Raw genomic sequence first — 23,059 nt, 5'->3', positions numbered from 1 at the left:
AGAACTTGGAAAAGGCTATTAGGGTTTACTATTAAAATACAATGCTTTCAGTAGAATAAGGAAGGATCTTGTAATGGTACATTATCTTGTGAGTATTCCTTAAAATGTTTGCTTTGCTCATTCTTCACCATATGTTTTCCAAAAACACTTCCATTTAATTGCTAAAGCTATTTCATAATCAGACATCCTTTGTTCCCAGCCATTTCATAACTCCTTGTATTTATGTCCTGCTCTGGAGTGAGTCCTGTCTTCTTTTTCTTTATTGCTGCTACTGGTGGAAAGCAAGTATTGCTCCCTTAACTACAACCATTCCTTTTATCATAAGCAGACACAGCATCCAACCCCTCATATCTAAACAATTCCTCTTCCCTTCTACGCACTTTGTTTTCTGTGTTTATGTCCATTACATTAATAATGGAAGAAAATACAACAAGTTTTAGATTAATTTTCTTATTCTTATATAATGTAATGGTAATACAGTTTAATTTAATGTGAAAGAATGAAGAGAAGGAGAACAGGCTGCCAGGTAACCCATTTTGCAGGCAGACTATGACAAGGCACTTCCCAGGCAAAACTGAAGCAGAAAGGGTGGGGAAAAGAGAAACACCAAGTCTATAAGGAAAAACTCCCAAGGGAGGGGACTTCAGGAGCAGCAGAGCTTGCTGGGGTTGGTTTTTAATCACCAGTTCTGAACCACCTCCCACATAGTCTCAGAGAGCAGACTCAGTATTTGGAAATGACAGCAATTTCAAGCCAGTTGCATCCAAATGGCTTGGTGCTGTTGAAAAGAGCACTGTAATTTATATATTATATATAAAAGTAACATACCTGAAAGGGATATTTATTTTGACAGGGGATAATACCATCACTTTTTACAACTTCTACACATTTAATCCTTGAAATATCCACAGATCCTTTTCTGTACTTTTTCTATAAGAAAAAAGCAAAAAACATTATGTAAAATATAAGCAATTTATCTAATTCTCTATTGTTTCAGTAGAGACTTCTTCCTTCCTTTTCCACTTAAGATACCGATGTTGCTTTAACTCCAGAAGCACAAAAATTTACAGTGCACACTGCTGCAGGACAAAGGGAAACACCTCAACAATACACTTTTGAGACCAAAATGATGATGAATCTATGGAGACTGTACAGGGCCACCTCTTACTTTCAGGGAATCTGAGTCTCTAATAGGAGAAGTAGTTTTTCTGAAATCCAGAACAAAAACAAAAAAAATATTTTTTTTAAATGGCAGCAAATCATGGAGGGTCCCAAATTAATCCATGTCAAAAATTTTGATTTGCCAAGCACATCCAACACATCCAGTTAAGAGAGCAGCTTACAAAAGATGGACATTGTTCACACAATGTGTAAATAATTACTATATACTGACTTATTTGAGATACTCCAGTCCTAACTTGGCTACCTCCTTCTCTCCTGACAATGGAAGTGTTAGCCCAGATAGCAGAACTTTGGCGCAATCATAAGCAATTGAAAAGACAGTCTTACAAACAGAAGCAAAGAGCAATTTCAAATATAACCACCACAGTTCCACCACCCTAGAAACACTGTAATTAATACCCCACAAAAACATGGAAGTCTCTTCAGCATATAAAACACATTTAATACTCTGTCTCTTACGCATGTTGTTATGAACAAAACAGGCAGAGAAAATGTGCATGAACAATTAATGCATGTCGTGGTCAGCATCAGGAAGAATGTCAGGAACTAAGTTCAGATAAAGCTGTAATTGTTATTTAACACCAGAAAAACTAAAGAAACCCCAGAAGAAGCCCCAGTATAGGGCTTTTTAAAATTGGGGAAACAAAAGAAGGAAAACAAAAAAGAATAATGAGTAATTTTAATGAACCATTTTAAAAAGTCAAATCATAAACATTATCATGATCTGCTCTACAAAGCTATATCATGTTATGCAGAAAAATAATTTGCACCAAGTATGCAACCTTGGATTTTTTTTAATCCAAAAACTGTTCCAAGTCTTCTGTTTATTTTATGGTATCCCCTTACTTGAACTTTGACTGCCTAAAGTCAAACATATATTTATGGAACTGCCAAAAACTGAGTTACTGAATTATGCAACACTTTGTACAGCAGCAAGAACTGCTTCTCCCTCTCCTTGGCACTGCGTGGCAGGCCTGGCAGCTTCAGAACTGCCAGACTAGCCAAGGCAGAATAGAAGGATCCAAACAAGATGTGTCATTTATCTGGAATGACAGAAATTCCTTAGAGGGACAGGCTTTGTTGTTTCTCCACCCCCCAAGATTCAGAGATTTTCCTGCTAATTCTGGCACTCAGTACTCACTCAAAAGGAACATACATCTCTCAGGAGGACAAAGGACAGGAATCCAACAAGATAATCAATTAACATTTTGGAAAAATATAAAGCAAAACAAACAGCACATCATTCTACTAATCCTATATCCTAAGTAATGCTTTTGTAAACTTCAGCTATTCAAGGTAGCTCAGTTTGCTTCATCATGAGATAGTAAATTAAGCCAACTCAAAGCTGACCTGCCTTGCAACCCAAACCATCAAACTAAGCTTGACATCAGAGAAGATTTTCCTACTCTTGCATACTTCACAGACTAAATATATGGATAAATATATGTGAAACTAAATAAAAATGTATTTAATCCAGACATATTTCAGATTGCATGAGAAGCAACAGTTATTAACGGCCAGCAGCATTCAAATTGTCAGGTGTGCAGTTGTATTTTATCTCAGCATTTCCCACTCTTAAACCAATTGGCAAAGGAGCAGGAAGGAATGACTCAAGAAAAATGCTTAAAAAGCCTTTGCAGTTCGTCTCCCTCCCTTTATAACAGGACACCTCGCACACTGTTACTGTTTTGCATTTATTCTGTATTCCAAATGGCTTGTTCTAGACCCAGACATACAGAAGACATGAAATGCAGAATTAAAAGAGAGCTCAAGCCCTGGAGTAGTTGGGAAGTAGAGATACAGGCATGAGCCAGCCACAATAAATCCACCAACAACCACTCCTTCCCACAAGGGATCTCTACTGGAAGGAGTTAAAATTAGTATAACGGCAAATTATGCAATGTCAGACCATAGGAGGCAGAGGGGCATTTTTCACTGTTGTTTTTGGAGGTGGAAGATGACTAACATAGTAGAAAAAGGTTGAATTCAGTGAAGAAGTGGTAGTATTTCACCAATAGAGTCATGGACACTGTCTGAACTGGACACTGTATTCACAGAGGATTTGGAAACACCACCGGCAGGTGAACTCAAGGGACCTATCAAAACTGGTCCACCCCTTTTCTGAAGATAGATATAAGCCTATAGAGGGAGGTCTACAGAAGGAAACATGGTTAGAACAGTATTAAAGGTATAAAAATACTATATCCCAATAAGAATAACAAATAGATAAAAATTAAAAAGGGAAGTGACTTCACAAAGCCACTATACAAAGCTTCTCAAAATGCTATATGTACTTCATACTTGCTGATGCTTCAAAAACTTGATTTATAATTTCAGAAGCTCTGCTCCTTGCTCACAATGAGGATGGCCAGTCCAAGCAATAAGTCTTATCTCCATGGAATGTGAACAAATAAGCTATTCCTATTGTTTAACACATAAGACTCTGATATCAAGAAGTTATAAAATTAGAACTACATATGAGATACAGTTCAAGTAAATGATCATACAGTTCCTTGGTTCCTGTCAAAAAACCAGAAATCTTTGAATACAGAAAGACAAGTAAAATCTGTTAGATTATCATCTATAGATTTGGAAATACTTCTCTGCTAAATACAATAGCTTTAAAAATTAAGAAGCCCATATTCCAAATGTCAGAGGAAATGTTTTTTCACGTTCTTTGCTTATGGAACTATGGTGCTGCTTACTCTCAGAGAAGTGGGGTTGGGTAGTTAAACAGAACAGAGGACATTCTGTTTGCCAAAAAATCCATGAAAACAAGCAGAATCAGCCTGGCTGTCAAGAAATAGCTGCATTCTATCTCACCCATGCTGCCTCTCTCTCTCTCTTTCATACTGTATCTCTCCCCTGCTTATTCCCATGTAGGAAAACCTGAGGTCAGCAGTGTGTGACCCATGGAACAAGTATGAAAGGTCTCAGCATTAATGACATCTCCTTTTATGGAGCTGCTCTGCAACTTTACAAAGCCTCAGAAAAGCCTGGCTAACCCAACACCTCATGCAGAGAACTTCTCTGGTAGCATATGCTCCAAAGCCAAATGTAAGGGTGTTTTCACACTTTTTTCTTTTTATTTATTTAATTTTTTAGGAGTAGTCTTGCCAATTACTGACAAGCACTGGATACTGCTGCAGTTCCCTCTTGAGAGGCATTTTCACACAAGCAATTAGTAATTATGCAAATATAATTACTGCAGCTAAATATTACACAGCTACATTTTCCATCCCCTTATTTTTCAGTGTTGCAGAGATGTTGAAGAATGCCCTGCCTCCTTTCAATAAACTTTTTAAAAATTGTTATTCTAAGAAAAACAATTATCAAGTATTTCTATTCACCTTTCCAAAATGGCCAGAAATGAGATTAAAAGTGAGAGGTCTGGTCTGACCTGATCCAAGATCTGACTCTTGGGAAAAATTTCAAGGGGAAAAAAAATACAAAAAGAAGTGAGAAGGAGAAAGTATTAAACCCCATCCTGCAAAACAGGAAATAAAAAAATCCTCTACCAAAGCACATAAACTAATTCTCCATAGTAGCACTGATGCAACTTCTTAGCCATGACTACAATGCATTATCTGTAATTTACTCTTACCCTGCAACTGAGAGGCAGTCAGTCAAATGTACACATTTATGTTTATGATACATTGCTGCAATCACATAAGGAAGCAATCTAAATGAGAGTAAAGTACACAAAATAAATCAGCCAGACCTCCATCCATATAAGGCCCTAAATCACCTACAGCCTTCCAGCTTTCAAAATAACTAGCACATAGCTTCAGGTTCTTTCAGCAATTCTCTTAGCTGTTTCCCATGGAGTCCTCACAGACCCGAGCCCAGGTGTAGCACTTCTGCCCTGTTTTCTTCCCTCTTGGGGCCATCACTCTGTCCATAGTATAGGTGACACCTGTTATTCAGACAACTCTGTATCACACCCTCTGTGCTTTCTGAACTCTAGACCCAGACAACTTGAGCCAAGAAGGGAGGAGAATCCAAGTCCACAGGCATCACAGGCAAGTGACCAGAGCCCCAGGAGACAACTTGAGAGTTCACCTAGCCAAGGCACCAGCTACGTGACCTACTCTTTCAAGCTTCAGATGAACCCCTCAGCTACAGAGCTCAGGGGTTAGGTTTTTTTGTCTTAAAAGATTCTTGTCCAGCACCAGTCCCTCTCTCTGCTTTAAACACTTGCCCCTCCACCAGCCCTTCACCACAGTGCAGGCTTCTGGTAACCTCATCCTTCCTGCTGTTCCTGCCCTGAATCTTGCAGGCAGATCCACATCTTCCTTGAAAGTTATTGCCCCAAACCAGGTGCAGCACTGCAGCTGATGCCTTATTATCAGATTGTAAGGCTTCAAAGTCTCATTTTTTCATCCTAATGTAATATTTGCCTTTTTCACAGCAAGAAGGTTTCATTGACACACATTCAGCTTATGATTTATTATCCTGTCATCCAGGTCCTGAAGGGTGCAGCCCGACACTTAGCTACTTATTCCCATTCTGTATTTGAACTTTTCAGCATTCTTGCCTAAGCTTTTAACTTCTGCGCTCATCAACACTGAATGACATTCTACAAAATAAAAAAATAAAAACCAACCAAACCCACCACACACCTAATCCAAATCTACCACTTTGATTTCTAGACTTGCTTTCTAAAAATGCTTGAGCTCTGTCAAGTTTTTACATCACCTAAGAACTCAACAAAGTTCTATTTCAGCAACAATTCCAGCAACAATATCACTAATGAAAATACTGAACAACAGGACACCCGAACCATGACCATCTTTCAATCTGAAAACCAGCCACTGATGCCTCCTGGGCACTGTACCTGTTTCCCATGTGTTCTGCAATCAGATTTACAAGATATTTATTTATACAGGTCATTTCTAATAGTGACATGTGAAAATGTCTCATACAGCAGTGTCAAAAAACCCTTACTGGAACAAAAACACAGGACATCTGCTGCTTCTCTGCTACCCACAAGACTTGTTAACCTATGGCAGAAAGAATATAGATAAACTGAGATTAATTTTTTTCTTGACAAATCTTTGTTGGTTAACGTGCAGTTTCGGTATCTTGCAGATACTTTCAACAAGTCTGTTTTTTCTCATTCTCTTCTGAAAATTGCCTTCATAGCTTACAGCTTCTCAGATTCTCCTCTGAAATGTTAAAACTAGGCCTCCTCTAGCTCTCCAGAATCTCATTTATCTTCCAGATCTTCCTTCTTAGCACCTTTAAGACTCATCTACTCCTGTTTAGTCATAAGGTAAACATTCTCATCCATGCCCTGTCAGTATCTCAACTACTATAACTTACACTTTTCAACTCCAACTATGTCTAATTTGTTCCATCTCATAAACATAAAAATTCTTCTAGAAAGAGAATTACTGCAGATCCTCATTTTATATCAGATTTTCATTTTGGTACATGTTATAGAGAAGAGGGAATAATTACTGCAACAAAACCAACTTCTTTTACAACTTGGCTTGCTGTTTTCAAGTGAGCACTCCCATGCTCTGCTAAGCTGGCTCCATCCACATAGAGTCATAGAATGCCAGGTTGGAAGGGACCTCAAAGATCATCTGGTCCAACCTTTAATATACATTAATAGCTTTAAGTTATTTCTCCAACTTGAAGAGCTTTCATTTACACCTGCTTAAAATTTCCCCAGCTATGCCTACTGTGATCCATCTTCTCTTGGATTTTCAGCCACTGTTTGAAGTCTTCTGGATCATCATCAATATGATAGTTCTGCCTATGAGCAAAAAATTTGTTTAAAAAAATATTTTCCTGAATCTGGAGGTAGGGAGGGAACAGGAGCAAGCAACCCAGGACGGATGGGGAGCTTCATGGTTCCTAATGCCACTATCTACTGCTTTCCAGTGAACCTTTTATCCAGGCTCTCTCCCTGTGAGATTTTTCTTCTCGGACTCTCTCAGCTCGTTACCTCCTGACTCATTTTTGCCCCTTCCAGAAGGTTTTTGGAGTCTGACAAGCTTTATGTGGAGCTGTATTTTAGACAATTAATTCCTACTTTTTACCTAAAAGAAAACTTACTCCTTACTATAATTTTTGCATCTGTACGTTTTACTTGCTGAAGCAACAGTCAGTTTCCTATAGCGCTCTTTCTCATCAGAGATGGATCTCTCACAATTCCATTATTCCAGCTGAGCAAAGAGATCTTCATATAGGAATAACAATCCAGTTATTGCTATAGGAATAGCAATGTAGGTATTGTTGCATCATTAAAGACATCTGTAAGTTTGCTTGACAAACTATAACATGAAGACTATCTGTTGGTCAGGCATCTACAGATTACCAAGTCACTCGCTAATTCTCTGTCTTGATTTCTACATAATCAAGTGCAAAGAAGTTAAACTTAACTATTTTCCTAATGCTGTTAATCTGTAGAAACAATGGTTGTAGTAATTATAGAGTTATTACACAATTAGAAAAGGTGGATACACTTTTTCTGAGTTAGCATTTAAGTATAGATCTTGTGAAGAAGTTCGAAAAGCCCCCTATTCCATAATGTATTTTGACTCAGTTTTTTTGTAAGATGTACAAACCCAATATTTTTAATCCAGATGGATGTGACATGCATCTTTCTAGGTGGGATAACACATAAATACATAGTTGTACTTGCTCAACAATATAAGAGATGCTGAAAATAACTGTCACAAGTTAATAATTACATCTTTAATTGTATATATATAGATATATATAAAAGCACATGTGTGGGTGTGTTTTAAATAATGCATCTATCCTGACTGCACTTTAAAAATTTTAGTTCATTCTTTTTCTGATGGTGCTGGGAAAAAAACTGTGTGTAATTCAATTTGCAATTGCTAAACAGTAAGAGTTGAATCAATCTAAAACCATAAGCTCTTAGAGACAGTTGTGAAGGTATGTCCTCAGTAGGTACAGCTAAGAACTTCTACACAGTTCCTGTGGAATTGTATATGCACTTCTGTTTCCTAGAGGGGAAACAGCAGCCAACTCACAGTCCTCTTCTAGACCTAGCTGGAACCAAGCTATATTACAAACTTGCAAGTATTTTAAGAAATCTTTATCATTGCTACCTATCACTTGGAAGAAAAAAAAAGGCTCTGCCAACCTACTCATTTCAGAAGCTATTTATCTACATCAAAAAAAAGAAAATTATCAGTCAGAAACATTTTAATACTGAATTGTGTTTTCCTTTATCTAAATAATTAAATCACTGATGTCATGACCAAGGAAACCATAAATATCAGGGTAAGTTAAAAATAATAAAGGATAAGCACTATAGGAATAAACAACAATGTAACTGATACACATTAATAATAATTTAAAAAAACAAAAGCAACTTGCATAGGGTTTTGGAACTCCATGGTGTTGTTATGCTCCAAAGGAAGTATTTGCACAAGATTAGTGTTGCAATGAAGCCACACAATTTTACCCTGAAACCTGCAGCTTTAGAGTGGGCCCCAGAGCTTTTAAAGTTATTTTTCCTTCCTTAAAATATCACCACGGTAATTTCAGTAGCTTCTGTCTCCTCTCTATTCAAATTACAAGAACCAAATAAAACTCTTGCAGAAGAACCTTTTTTCCTTGGGAAGAGACTTTCAAAATTAGCAACCCCCAAGAATGTTCAAGTTTTTATTCTGCTTTGTTGATTTATATTTGGGTTGTTTTTTCTTGGTTGTAATGGCTCTTTCATTTATGCAAGACAGTTTCCACACCAGTCTGATCCTGATGGCAAATACCACTACTGCCAGTGAAGACAAGAGCACTCTGCACCTCGCAAGCTCAGCTCATCGGAAAGCCACCTTCTACTTGACTCCACAGAAGCACACTTGTAAACAAAACTCTCAAACATTTTCCCTCTGAAGCTATTATTGGCCTTCTCTGTAGAAGCAAATGGTTTCTGCACACTAATAAATAGGTAAGTGCTGTGCCTACCCCAATACCCTCTGTGCAGTCCCTCCAGAACTAACAGGCAAACTGCAGCACAGACTCTCCCCCATTTTGTCCTCTCTCTAACACCACAGACCTCCATTCACCCAAAACCACACAGGGTGACCATGGGGACCAGGATTTAGCCTACACTTTTTGAAAACACAAAATCCAGTATGAACCATATATCCCTGTAAACTGTAATCCATACAGCAAACATGAGGAAATGAAGATGCTAAAGCTTAAAGCAACTTCACATTCACAAGATCACAGGCTTCATGCTCAAGGTCAGCACAAGCTGCCATGGGCTGGAAAGGTTGATGTGAGCACACCACACTCTGTGTGGGAGGACAGTAACCAAACCACACATCAGCACACTTTCAAACTACAGTGTCACTGCTAAGCAAGACGAGAGGGAAAGGGAGAAATATCATGGTGAAAGAGAACATTCCACAACTCCAATAGACATCAGGATACTAACAGTCCATACATTGATAACGATTTATAAAATTATGACCAGATCTGTGCCAGCTTTGTGGAAGCACTTGTGACAAACACCAGTGTGAAAATTTTCAAACCAAGAAACTAGCAGGACATTTCACTTGCGCAAACCAGCTCCTTTCAACGACTCCAGTGACGAGGAGTGCTTTAACACGTTTATTATCTTGCCTTCATCTCAAAGAATTTCCCTTGCCTAAAATACCACCTAGAGCAAAAACCACTAGTCTGGTGGCACTTTTAGTTCAAGTGAGATGCTCTGGCAGCCGGAGCTAACTAAAACTTGTATGAAGTACATGTTACCTTCTATCATGGCTATTCTGTAATGCAGCAGTAAGCCTGCTCCAGTCAGGGACACCAGACTGCCCTAATATCTTCTCACAGTTCAAAGACATCTTCTGACCATTCGTTGAGAAAGAATTCAAAACAGTAAAAATTATTGCCACACAAGGAGAAAGATCATAAACTAAGAGTACTTGCTGGAACACTGTAGTGGACACAGTAGCTTGAATGCTGAGTGGTCTGTTGTTTGACTCAAGAGGAATAAATGATGCTGCTAAATCACTCTGCAAAGGAGTGTGAGCAGTGCTTGCACCATGGGACACCAGCCACCAGGCATACTGGTAGAGTTGTAACATGAGTATTCCTTTCCACTGTAACTGCTAATTTCCTACAGATTAGTATTTTTAGATTTCTTAGAAGAAAATAGTTCAGGAAAATGAACAAAAGCATACCTACAGTAGTATGCTGAGCTTCCAAACCCCACAAAATTTGAAAGAGATTTCCTAATAAAATATTTCACATCAGTGTTTCCTCACTAAAACACTACAAGCCTTTGTTATACAGCCAGATTATCTGAAGAAGTTACATTGCCATCAATCACTCCAGCTGACACCAGCGAGCATAGCACAGGAGGCCTCATGAGCAAGGGCCTTGAGGACCTACTCAAAATGCCTTCTACCTTCCACTTCCAAACCACCAGTCGCTACTGTCTACATAAGTCTATTTAAAGTCTGCAATATTTGAGAACACTGCACATATCTTAAATCTTTCTGAATGGAGCATATTCAGTTCTATAGTAAATCTTCATACTTAGAATAGGAAGATATTTTACTTCTTCCCTATTTTTATACATTCATGATCAGTACTCTGAACTTGGAGGCTGATTTCATTATTTCTTACTACAGTGAATTTTTGTCTTCATTACAAATGGAATCTATCACATCCAGATCTCCTTAGACACTTCTGCAACGTGAAGGAAAAAAAGAGAGAAAATAAGGGAAAAAAAGAGAGAAAATAACAGCTGATGAACCATTAAAGGCTTCATGAAACTTAAAACATTAATTCAGTCTTTTATATGCTTATTAACTATTGTTAGCCCAAGATTGCAATAATGGTATTTTCTCAACATTTACACTTACTAATTAAGAGAATTTATGGGAGGAGAGGGGAAGAAAAAAAAAAAAAGCCAAGACCAGAAGCTGCCTCCAGCTTAAACAGAATATTACCTTTTTTCTGACAACTTAAAAATAATCTCTGTGATGCTTAAGGCAAGTCAGCTCCTCATGTATCTCTATTTTTAAGGTTTTTATTTGCCATCTTTTTAACCAACCTTAAGGTGATACATCTCCCATTTTTTTACCAAACAGCATAATGTCCAGAAGTTAAGCCACAAAAGCCAAGGTCCTATTGGCTTCCTATACCAAAGTTTCCCATGACATTACTCATAATTGTAGAGCTTTACGCAGGCGACCTGAACCAGGACTCTCCTTTCTCAGGTTTCTGTGCTTTGAAACCAGTCTTGAAATTCAGCCTCTTTACTGATTCTGTAGTTAAGCTTCACTGATAGTTCACACACCTCCTCCATGACCTACAATCCAGCAATATTTCTAAGAGCAGAAGCCACATTTCTCCTTGTCATGGCAACAGTGCAACTCCAGCTTCGCTGTAGGCACTCTGTGCCATGACAGGGTACCTGAGCTGCTTGGAAGTACGTGTGAAAAGATTTAAATAGGTTATGAGCAAGTTTCAACAAGATTTTACCCTGTCGCTAGTAGTCATGCTTATGATATAATTGTTTATTGCTCCAAGTAAGTATATGGCAATTTGTCAACACATAAGACAGAAAAAATAGAGAAGAGCACTTCTCTAATGTGCAGTTTCTGGTCACCAGCTGCACCGGACAGGATCAATTTCATCTCTCAGCAGCATTTACAAGAACAACATTTGGTATGGTTGACTGCTTTTAGTTGTCATAAATGTTCCACTTCTGTCAGTATCTAATTCTGTCACCTTATTTATAATGCCAACTTGCCCACACTCTGAGTATTGACTAATCTGGAAAACAAGGTTTAATTTAATCTTGTTTTTTAAAAGAAGTGGCATGACTACTCACGTGACCACAAACCCTGGCTTCCTCTTGAACTCTCTCTACTGAATTCCCTTATAAGTTAAAATGGAAAACAACAACAACAACACCACAACAAGAAAAAACACCACACCCAAACAAAGAAACCCACTTCAGTTTGGCCAGTCACCACACTGGGAATCATGTACTTGCCTAGAGGAGCAGAACTCAGCCACCCTTGGCAGAGTGCTGTGACTCCAGTTATGTGATTAAAATTAGGGTGTGGGATCTTCTTGCCCTGGCATTTCCATGTTTATCTGAGCAATCTGGACTTTAAATATTGCCAAACCTGAAATAAGATCAGTCCATACCTATCCCTTAACCTGCCATATCTTTAAATTCAACCAGCGTACACAGTAGCCATACTTATTCCAGCAATAAACCTCCAACTGTTCAGAAGGGCCAGAAATATTTTAATCTCAACTGATTTATTTTTATATAAGTTACTTCCACCAGAATATACAACTTACTGTAAATACAAATTTACAGCCACTAGCATTGGCTGAAAAAAAAAATCAAGCAAAAACCAAACAACTGATAAAACCCCCAAACTTTTTCAATTTCAGTTTACCAGTGCCACAAAGAAGTAGCTGCCACTGAGTCACAGAGATCTTAGTCCTGCTGTGATTTTTCTGTTTTTTTCAAATAGAGACCAAGTATTACTGACAAAAATATTCAGTGTACCCCTCTAAGATAAGAACTCATTGTTTTCAAATAATATTGTTAATAAAATAAAGTGCTTCTTAATGTTTAAAAGAATCTTAACTAGGAGGAATGGTGAAAATGAAAGGGTTTGAGGTTGGAAAGCTGTGCTTCAGCTGAGCCAGTCTGATGAGCTAGCTGATGTCAACAGCTGGAGCATCCTGTACTGCACCACCTGGCACCTCCTCTGGAACCTGTTAGATCCTGCATAGAGCTGACACAGCTTGCTAACCCAGCAAGCACTCATCCAGCAAAAATAAAGAAGGATTAAGTATCTTTTTGATGATGGGCAAGTTTTTTCACAGCAGTTTGGATTCCAAGAAGTGCCAGGACCAATCCAAATGGGTAAGAAAGTCCTGCAAGGCTGGGTCAGGGATGAGATGGAGTTGCCTGGATCAGCAGCAAACTGCTGGGCTAGTGTCGGTGTAATGAATATTTTTGCCCCATGTGTCCTTACCCTATGCTGGAATATTTTAAGAAGTTACTGCCTCCACAGCTGAGGGCAATATGGGCAGGCCATTTCCAGCTCACTAAAAAATAAAACTGGTAGTTTGAATCCTCTCTTGGACAGATCCACCAGTCAGTCTCCTGGAACGGTATTTTAGCCAGAGGACATTAACCAGCAGGGGAAAGGGAAAGCTACAAGGGGAAAGCTAGAAGTGGAATTTCCTGAAGGCTGACAACTAGACCTGAAAAACCTGTTAGTTACATTTCTATTTCACCTGAATGTAAGCTGACACAGGGTTAAGCATTCAAAACATGTTTCAGGGGGCTTCTTTGCCCCCACCTATTTATTCAGGAGGGGGCAGGGGAAAGCATTCTAAAACCACTAATTTAAAAGTATTCTAAAATAAGTACTTCAAGCTGCACAGTTAGTAAAAATACAAAAATTCATATTCTGAGGTGAATTGAAAACTGGTTGAACAGCTGGACCCAGAGGGTGGTTGTCCATGGCACAAAGTCTAGTTTGAAGCCACTGACTAGCAGTGTACCCCAGGAGTCAGTACTGAGTCTGATCCTGTTCAACATCTTCATTAATAACCTGGGTGATGGAGCAGAGGGCACCCTCTGCCAAGTTTGCTGATAACACAAAACTGGGAGGAGTGGCTGATATGCCAGAGGTTCATGCTGCCATCCAGAGGTATCTACACAGGCTGGAGAAACAGGCTGACAGGAACCTCACCAACTTCAACAAGTGCAAATGAGGATTGCCTCCAGAGGTCCCTTCCAACCTCAGTCAGTCTGATCTTTTTCTTAATCCTTAACAGAATTTACACAGAAAATTCTAACAGAGATGAGCTCCTCATGCTGCCAAAGATAAACTGCTTCCAACTTCACTTCAATCACTAGGTTACATGATTCACTCTAATGGATCTCATCTCTAGTAAACTTGGTCTGCAATGCACTCCTCCTAACAAATGCCCTTTCTCCTGTTTGAATTCAGTTAATTCCCAGATATGAAAGTAATGGCCTTCATGTTAAGCATGGACACAAGCTACTACAATTTTAAGTTTTTTCTTCCTTTTCCCCACTTTGTTATCACAGCGATCTTTCCTCTCTCTGGAGAGAGAAAGAAGTCAGCTTTGATCATCACCTGTAAAAGCTGTTTTGTCTTATTCCTGGCATCCTGGCTATGTACTACTGCTCTGATTAAGAAAAAGTTAATGTTGAACACCAGATAAGTTATCTGCACCTCTGTCAATCTGCATTATAAATAAAAGACAAATGGCAGCTCATGTTCATTGCCCTCATGGCCATTGCCCCCATCTATTCCTGACAGTATTATATATGCTAGGGAAAAAAACAGTAGTATACAAAAGCAAACAGGAACAAAGGCACTTTATAGTATAAATCTGTGTCTCCTACCTCCGCTCGACCTTCGTAATATGTTAGCATAGACTTTGTAAGTACAAAAAGCCTCTCTTTATAGTTTAAGGGAGAAGTCCTCTTCTTCTGCTGTGATCTTTTAATCAAAATCTCTTGTAGGATAGTAGTCGTATTCATTTCAGCCACTTGTCAGCTGTTTCTAGCCATTGAATATCAGTTCCTGTGAAGACAAGAGGAATAAATCATTTTGATATCTCTGGAGGATCACAGAGCTGGAGATTTCTGTAGTAAAAAAGAGCTTCTACACATAAATGAAACTACCTGAATACACAGAAAGCTAGAGCTCACCCTAAGCATCTGGAAGTTTACAAAAGTTAATTATTAGACAAGGAAGTTCAGGTTTTGCTCAGCTGAGGACTGTGCTGGCATGTTCCCAGGAATTCAAATGCCAGACTTTACTGGGATGAAATAAGGGACACATAGCCTACATCACAGAAAATATGGGTGAGAAATGTGCTCCAGGCAAACACAGTGTACAACTGCTCTTCATTACAAAGTCCTAATGCATATCAAAGTTTTAATTGCTAAGGTCTGTGCATATATAAATGACATTTACAAAAATGCTTGTTGTACAAAACTGAACATGGACGAGTAAAAGTCATTTTGAAAATTCACTCCAATTATATTACTGAAAACATTCAGAAAAAAGGTTGCTTAGAGGATTAACAGAGTTAAAGCTTATTTCTCAGAAAATATATGCCCTCCATCTTCTATTTAGAAAGGCTTCATGCTGACCATCAACAACCCAAGTAATTTACATTGGAGAGTTCTGGTTGCTCAGTAGTGTCAAACTACTTTGAAGTTTTACACCACGATTGACAGCTGTAGGACGTATGACTTAGAAGCACATAAAAATGAACCCACATGCAGTTACTTCGGTTGCAAATCTGGCTCTAATGTCCTGCTGGAGACATAGCCAGGCAGTCGCTCTGTTCTTTGCCAGTTAAGCACAGCTGACCTCCTCCCTCACCTGCTCATTGCCACCCCGCCTTGTGCGAGTGTCCTCTCACTGGGCTGGGAAGCAGGCTGGGGAAGGGATCCAGCCAGACTCATCCCCGTGCAGCACAGATGGCTGCCTGCACAGATTTAACACGAGGTGGCACAGAGGCAGGAATGACAGGTGGGGGAGAGGTTGTGCAGAAGCTGTTCCAGAAAACTTCCATGCCTAGGACCCTCCCCTTTGCTAACTTTCTGCCAGACCTGCCTGCTGCACCTCTCAGCCCATGTCTCCAGCCCTGCTCCAAAGCCAGGGCATGCTGCAGGTGCAGACCTTGGGAGCAGCTCCCACTGGAGCAGCACAGCTGTGGGATGAGGCCATGTCTTGAGGAAGAACAGCAGCATCTGCTGAGGCACCAGTGATTATGAATAACTTCTCAAGTGTGTGTGGGTGTGGAGGGGATGGGGATAATCCAAGCCAAAGCCCTAGATAATTACTGCAGATCTCTGTACTGCTAGGAAATTTCCCTCCAACACATTAAAAAAACCCCACAAAACAACAAATCCAAAACAAAACCTTTTTTAAATTTCTCACAGGGCTTAATTTCTGCACCTATTTACTACTTAGAGTATTTCAAAATTCACTGGGGAAATATACGTACATTTTTCCCTGTGGACAACATCACCATTGACAAAACAGTGCATCTCACAGCATTGGCGCAAAAAGCCACAGCCATCCTCACAACATTACCTCATAAAAGTAAAGCTCAAATAAATTTAAAGGAATTCAATTTAGTGCCTCTCCTTGTGCTTTGTGCCCAAACATGTCAGTATTTGTTGTACAGTACATGAAATTACACCCATTGCCTGCCATCTAGCCCAGGGACTGCATTTCACCCTGTTTTGGCCGACTAAACTCTTGTATCTCACACTCCTTCCATTTCATACAGGTGGATATAGTTGTTCACTTCTTTATAATACCCTTTTATCTTCAAGGTATATATCTCTGCATATGCTAAAAAATCAGTCTGTGGTTTAGGTGTAATTACAAAATAAGACCAGTTAGGATGCATAAGTAAAAGGCTATAATGGGACTGGAAATTGTGATTATAGACAGTAAATTATCCATGAGCCAGCAATGTGCCCTTGCTGCCAAGTAGGCCAATGGAATCCTAGGTTACTTAAAGAAGAGTGTGGCCAGTAGGTCAAGGAAGGTCATTCTACCTTCTACTCTGCCGTGGTGAGGCCACAGCTGGAATACTGCATCCAGTTCTGGGCTCCACAGTTCAAGAGAGACACGGAACTACTAGAGAGAGTCCAGAGGAGGGTGACGAAGATGACAGGGTGATTGGAGCATCTTTCTTATGAGGAAAGGCTGAAAGAGCTGGGACTCTTTAGCCTGGAGATGAGAAAGCTGATGGGAGACCTTATCAATGTATATAAGTATCTAAAGGGTGAGTGCAAGGAAGATGGAGACAGGCTCTTCTCAGTAGTTCCCACTGACAGGACATGGGGCAATGGGTACAAGCTGGAACATAGGAAGTTCCATTTAAATATGAGGAAAAACTTCTTTACAGTGAGAGTGACAGGGCACTGCAACAGGCTGCCCAAGGAAGTTGTGGAGTCTCCTTCGCTGGAGATATTCAAAACCCGCCTGGATGCAGACCTGTGTAAAGTGCTCTAGGTTACTCTACTTCAGTGGGAGAGTTGGACTAGATGATTTCTAGAGGTCACTTCCAACTCCAGCAATTCTGTGATTCTGTGATTATTACAGATAATCTCTTTTTGGTTTTACTCTTCTTCTGATGCACACATATGTGCATATTTTGTTGATTATCTGTCACTTTGCATTCTTGGGAAGACAACAGATCTTTTTGAATTAATAATTGTCTTGAGTGCATTCTTTATTACTCAAGCTGCCAAATTCTGTTTTATTTCCCTCCTCCAGATAATAAACTGACAGTCTTAAAGATAATTGTAGAAGGAAGGATATGACCATAGACTGAAAATGCAAACATTGTTTGAAGAATTGAAAGTCAGTATTAACCTTCAGTTCAGGTTAAAGCACACAAAACTAAGAGGGTACCCACCACTGGCTCTCCCATTCAAAACAACTATTCTAGTCTCTATAATACTAATTCTCTCTTGGTACTTAAGAAAAGCATAATCATTATTTCTCTTAGAAAGAGTATCCCAGAGATCCCTGTAGAGCTACACTAGAGAGCCCAAGAAGGCTTAAAAATGAACTATGATTTCAAACCTTAATACTGATAATGCTAAAATATTTCATTTCCCTGCCAACCCTCTTTGGTCACGTTAACATTATACAAGAAACAAAACAATAATCATTTTGAAAAAATCAGCATTAAAAATAAATAAATAAATGAATGAATACTGTAATTGGTCAATACCTGCTCCTAGTTGCTACACTGAATTATCACTGCCTTGGAGATCTCTGCAGGTAAGAACCAGTTTCCCAAGTCAGATAATCAGCCTCTGAATCTGCATTTGGTCACAGAAACCTGTTTTGCTTGCTTTTTTTCCAAGCCAATGGCTCTAGCCGCATTTCTGTTTCCATAAATAAGGCTCAGGACAACTGCACCCTCACCTGTCGCTCTGCAAGTTCCTTTCCAAAACTGCAATACTTCATTGAGAAGCATCTCTAACAACCACCCTTACCTCTTAGCAAACCTACACATCACTTCTTTTTCTTCAGTACAGTTTTAGAATATTTATCCACATTTTTCCCTAGACCATCCCTCAGGACATGAAACTGTTTGCATGACACATTGTTATCTTATTTGAAACAGCTGTGGGAGTTTTGTGCTGCCACCCATCTTCTCACAGTATCCCCTGCCAAGGACCTGCCCTGTTCCCTGCCAACCATAGTTACGTGGTAACAAATATGATCTGATTTGTAGAGATGTTGAATACTCAGAATTCCGACTGAAATCAGAAACAGTTACAGATTCTCAGTGTTTTGGGGGATATAAAGGGGGGCCCAACATTCCCAACTTTTAAGTATCAAAAAGTCTGCATCAGCTTCCACTGATCCATCTTCACACTACACAAATATTCACCTGAACGGCTGTGACGTCACCACACATCTTCCTCAAAACAAATGAAAACTACTTTTAACGTAAATCTGTTACTTTGTAACTCTGTTACACCTTGACCAATATAGAATGAAGTTTTTACTTGTAGACAGCTGCTTCTGCATGCCATCTTTCCTGGTTTTCATCGGGGAAAACTGGGGCATTAAGTGATGAGGTAACCTCAGCAGCTGCAGCACTACCCATGTATCTCCTGAATCCCACTCCTGGCTCCTGGATTTTGTTTGTTTATTGAAACAATTAGTCATCGTTAGCTGGTCTATAAGCACTGCTAATATTCAAACTGTTGAACGGGTGTTGAATAGATGAAAGTCCCAGTGGAAGTTCTAGTGAGTAGAAAAAGTGCATCCCAATATGACCTGGGTTTCTTGATACCAATGCATTAAGTAATAGTTATCTTCTATGGCACAAAACTCTATATCACACAGTCATGGAGCAGTACTGAAGAATAAAATAATTCTGAAAAACATGTTTATCATAACAATATCAAACAAACATCTACAGAAAACATTTGTCTGTGGCTGAAAACAAAGTTAAATTCAAACAGGAACCGAGTTTTCTGAGTTTCAAGCCCTCTCTAGTGATGATGGTAACATCTACCCATGCAGAATCTTCGTGCTGAGCTGATGGGCTGCAACCCAAGACAGAGAATCCCTCTAAGAAATTGTCATCCTCAGCTTTCTGATGTGGGTTTCACACACCCTGAAAACTTGCTCTTTTTCAGATTTTGAACCCATGAGTCCAAACTGATAGCAATTCTAGGTCTGTGTATTTAACATTGAAAATGTTATCACCTAATGCAGTACATTAATTAAAATGATGCAACATTCACTGAGTCTTTTTTTTTTTTTAATCAAAGTGTTAACTTTAAGTATACAGGTGGTTCCAGAACATATATGCTTTTAAAATTGATTCAGATCAATTTGCAAATCAAGTTCATAATGTGTTCCCTCAAACAGCCTCAAACAGCTGTAATGGCATAAAGTGACTAGGCAGCACACTGCAGCTCTGAGTAGAGAGCAAAAACAGTGCAGGAGGAAGAAGAAAAGGAGAACTCCTTACCCTGTTTTTTTCTGCTGAAGCTGCTGTCCCTTTATCATGAAACTGCAAACCAAGCTACATGTGAATAGTTACTTACATGACCATCCAGCACAGGCTTATTTGAATAATCACTACTCAGTGTAAGAAAGGATTGCAAAATCTGCTCTCGTGCTTCAAATGGTAGAGAAGACTTTTTCCCCACATCTAATGTTGCAGATTCAAACTCCAAAAAGAAAATAAAACTGAATAAGACAACTGTTATTAATCCTTGTTCAAATGGCAAATTTCACAGAAATACAAACACAGAGAAATAGCATAACAAAATCTTTCATAATTTTAAAATTGGAATTGAGATGGAAAATACTGTAGTGATATATGAAATGCATCATGTGCCAGAAAAAGAAGTAAAAATAACTTGGATTTTTTTTCTCTCCTTTTTTTTTTTTCTTTCTACAGCAGACTCTCAGAAACTACTATCATATGTAAGCTATTTTTTTCACTGAGAAAAATGTAATTGGGGGGTGCTACTTTCTAATAGACAAAAGTCTATTGCAAAACCCTCATCTCTGTTTGAAAGTCAGGCAAAGAATAACTGGCTAATTTTATATATAATCATATATAATATATACATATATAATCATGTTACCCTGTGAAAATAAAATTAGTATTTGCCCTCACTAAATTAACGTTTAAAAGAAAATATGCAAAGGGGTAACTCTGGCAACACTTTGGCTGGAGGTTCTCTGAAATAGCCATGTGATGTTGCAAAATATCCTTAGTTCAACTGAAAGCTACTCACATACACATGCAGGAGGAGTCTTTCATTGCAACCAGCACAGGTTTTCCAGAATTCCTTGGAAACAGGTTCATGACATTTTACAAAATAAAAGCATTTGTTTCCTTTTAGCGGTATAACTGAGGTAGCTGGGGGTAAGTGAAGAAAACAGTGGTGAAAAAAGTGATGGTTCCTCTCAGGGTCAGCTGGCATTGAGATGGTTGATTACACCAAGCTGGACCATCAACAATCACATACAAGAAGTAGAGCCGAAGTGCACAGAACAGCCAGGGGGAAATGGTAAGAGCAGCAGTGATGAGTTCAGATTTGTGAGAATTACATATATGTGTCTCCAAATGATTTGTAACCTCAGTTATTGCCCTTTATCATGACCTTCTGTGAACAGTGCCCTCCAAAGCCTATTTTATCCTTTCACAGCTTTGTTGTGCACCTTCTTCAATTCCCTCACAAATAAACTGTTTAGGAAATGAACCTCTGCTTTATGAAACAAAAATTGCATTACCATCTGTAATGTAGAAAATCTGTTGACATGGGCATTTTTTATTTTAAATTATTTACTGCTAACTTTGTGTTAGCAACACTATGGGATACTGTACAAAAGATGGAGTGATCAATTTTCACTATCCTCAACAACTTCTTGTCTTTTTATTCATTCCTCTAGAGCTCTGTATTTGTAGCTTTTCTTTTTTTCTTTAACATAAAAGCTCTGTAGTACTTATAAACATGCACTAACTACTTTGCTTTCTGTTTATTCAGATCAAAAACTTATTTACCATATTTATTTCCTGTGAAGTGTCATTGGTAGAGCTGTAACATCTCCAAGCCTTTGTTTTTGCTGCTCTTTCAATGCTTGTTGAAAAGTCATTGTTGCTCTTCACCACCATCTATAGATTAATGTTTAACCCCTACCTCCATCCACCCCATTTTCCTCACAGAGTAATAATATGACATTAAAATCTGATGGTTTATGTTGTTGGCAAGAAGAGGTCTTTATTTTTATAAACATACATAGAGAGAGCAGTTGTGATTAACGAGAAAGGTAATTAAAAATGTATGCCAAGCCATACCCAGAAAACCTTCAACAGTAAGAGAATCTTAAATACTCAGCCAGTCTAGGTTTTTTTAGACCTAAGAAAATTAGATAGTTCTGTAACAACATATATAACGTGGTTTTGCATCACCATCCGCTCAATTCCAAAGCAGCAGTTAATTGTTGCTATTCATTCCATAATAATGCTATTCGCATTAGCTACCTTGTTAAATTCCACTTCAGGATCCAAAGTTACCACCTTATTTTTGCAATAGACAAAGGTAAGGCGACCTACCACAACGGAACAGTGCTTCCCACAGAAGAAACCCCATCTCCGGTCTTCTGCAGGCAGAAATTACTTCTTCTGCTGAGAACCTGTGCTTTTGGGCTCACCAGAAGCCATATGCAGTCTGACACAAACTAAAATATCCTGTCAGCAGGCTTTACTGCAATCACACAGCTTCCAGGCGAGAGCTTTGCGTATTTGGTGGCCTTAGCGCACAGGGAGACCAAACCTTTACAACAAGATAAACTTATCCCTAGCTGGGCCTTCTCACAAAACCTCCTGAAACATCCAGCAAAATCACACGTAAGAACAGTAGCTATAGCTTCATCATCACATGTTTGATTCAAGCAAAGAAGATAGAATTTAGAGAAGGCAATTAAAAAAACCCCAAAGAAACCACAATTCCACTTTCTATTTAGAGACTTCTTTTTGAGGGTAGATTTCTGATTTTTTAATGAGGGGAGCAATGCTACCACAGTTATGAAGTCTGGTGAAGAGTATCAGTGTGGTTTACTTGCACAAATATAACTGGTCCTCAGCTTACAGTGAAGAGGTAAAAGGTAAATCATGAACATAAAGCAAAGGTCAGGGTGTGAACTAGGAGGTGGTATGTGGTATATTGGCCCTTTTTATATACATGTATGTACCTTCATAAGGAGACAGTCCTCTTTGTTCTGGTAAATATTTTCAAAATAAGGTTAGAGAGGAAAATGGAAGGACTACCTCCAAACTGGCATGGCACTGATTTGGAGGAGCAAAAGCTCAGAGCAGAGTCTATTAACTTCACTTCTACATAAACTGAAGCTATTCCACCATCTCCCCACTTGCTCTGCAGTGCTGGGTGGACATTCAGCAAAGCAGAACTGCTGCCTCAGCCTTTTTCATAAAAAAACCCTGCTGATAAGAAGGAAAGAGAAACAGCAACACCCACTTACTAAAGAAACACACAAAGATGAGATTGGCAAAGGAAATGGGCGATACCTGTGCAAAAGCCTTTCCTAGTTCTCCAGTAAGCTAGAGATTTAGAGGACTGGAAAAATAAATGTTCTGCTAAGTCAGAGGTTGAACCTAACCCCATCTAGGAATCCTAAAGCTCACCATTTAGTAGGAGGTCAATTGCTATTGTACCAAAAAATACAAATCTAAGAAAGCAAATCCAATCTATCGGGAAGAAGAAAAAAAAAGTATTCAAGACACTCTTTTGACATGGTCTAACTAAAATCCTGTAACACAT

The 23,059-nt window shown here is 38.9% G+C and overlaps 1 protein-coding gene across 4 annotated transcripts in view; it reads right to left on the bottom strand.

Moving 5' to 3' along the window:
* TEC (tec protein tyrosine kinase) overlaps nt 1–23,059 on the bottom strand; it is a 49,289-nt gene that overhangs the window by 15,478 nt on the left and 10,752 nt on the right. For 2 of the 4 annotated variants that reach the window (XM_051618534.1, XM_051618536.1), the window contains exons 1-2: nt 14,603–14,860; nt 829–930 (exon numbers count right to left, since the gene is read on the bottom strand). In XM_051618534.1, the coding sequence (XP_051474494.1) occupies nt 829–930; nt 14,603–14,740 (240 nt within the window). In that variant the 5' untranslated portion in view covers nt 14,741–14,860. Of the gene's footprint in view, nt 1–828; nt 931–14,602; nt 14,861–14,884; nt 14,928–23,059 lie in introns of those variants that run through there. The other 2 variants (XM_051618532.1, XM_051618533.1) reach the window with 2 other exon arrangements.

This window comes from Apus apus, chromosome 4, assembly GCF_020740795.1.
Source record: "Apus apus isolate bApuApu2 chromosome 4, bApuApu2.pri.cur, whole genome shotgun sequence".
Classification (NCBI taxonomy): domain Eukaryota; kingdom Metazoa; phylum Chordata; class Aves; order Apodiformes; family Apodidae; genus Apus; species Apus apus.
This window is presented reverse-complemented; position numbering and strand designations above follow the sequence as displayed.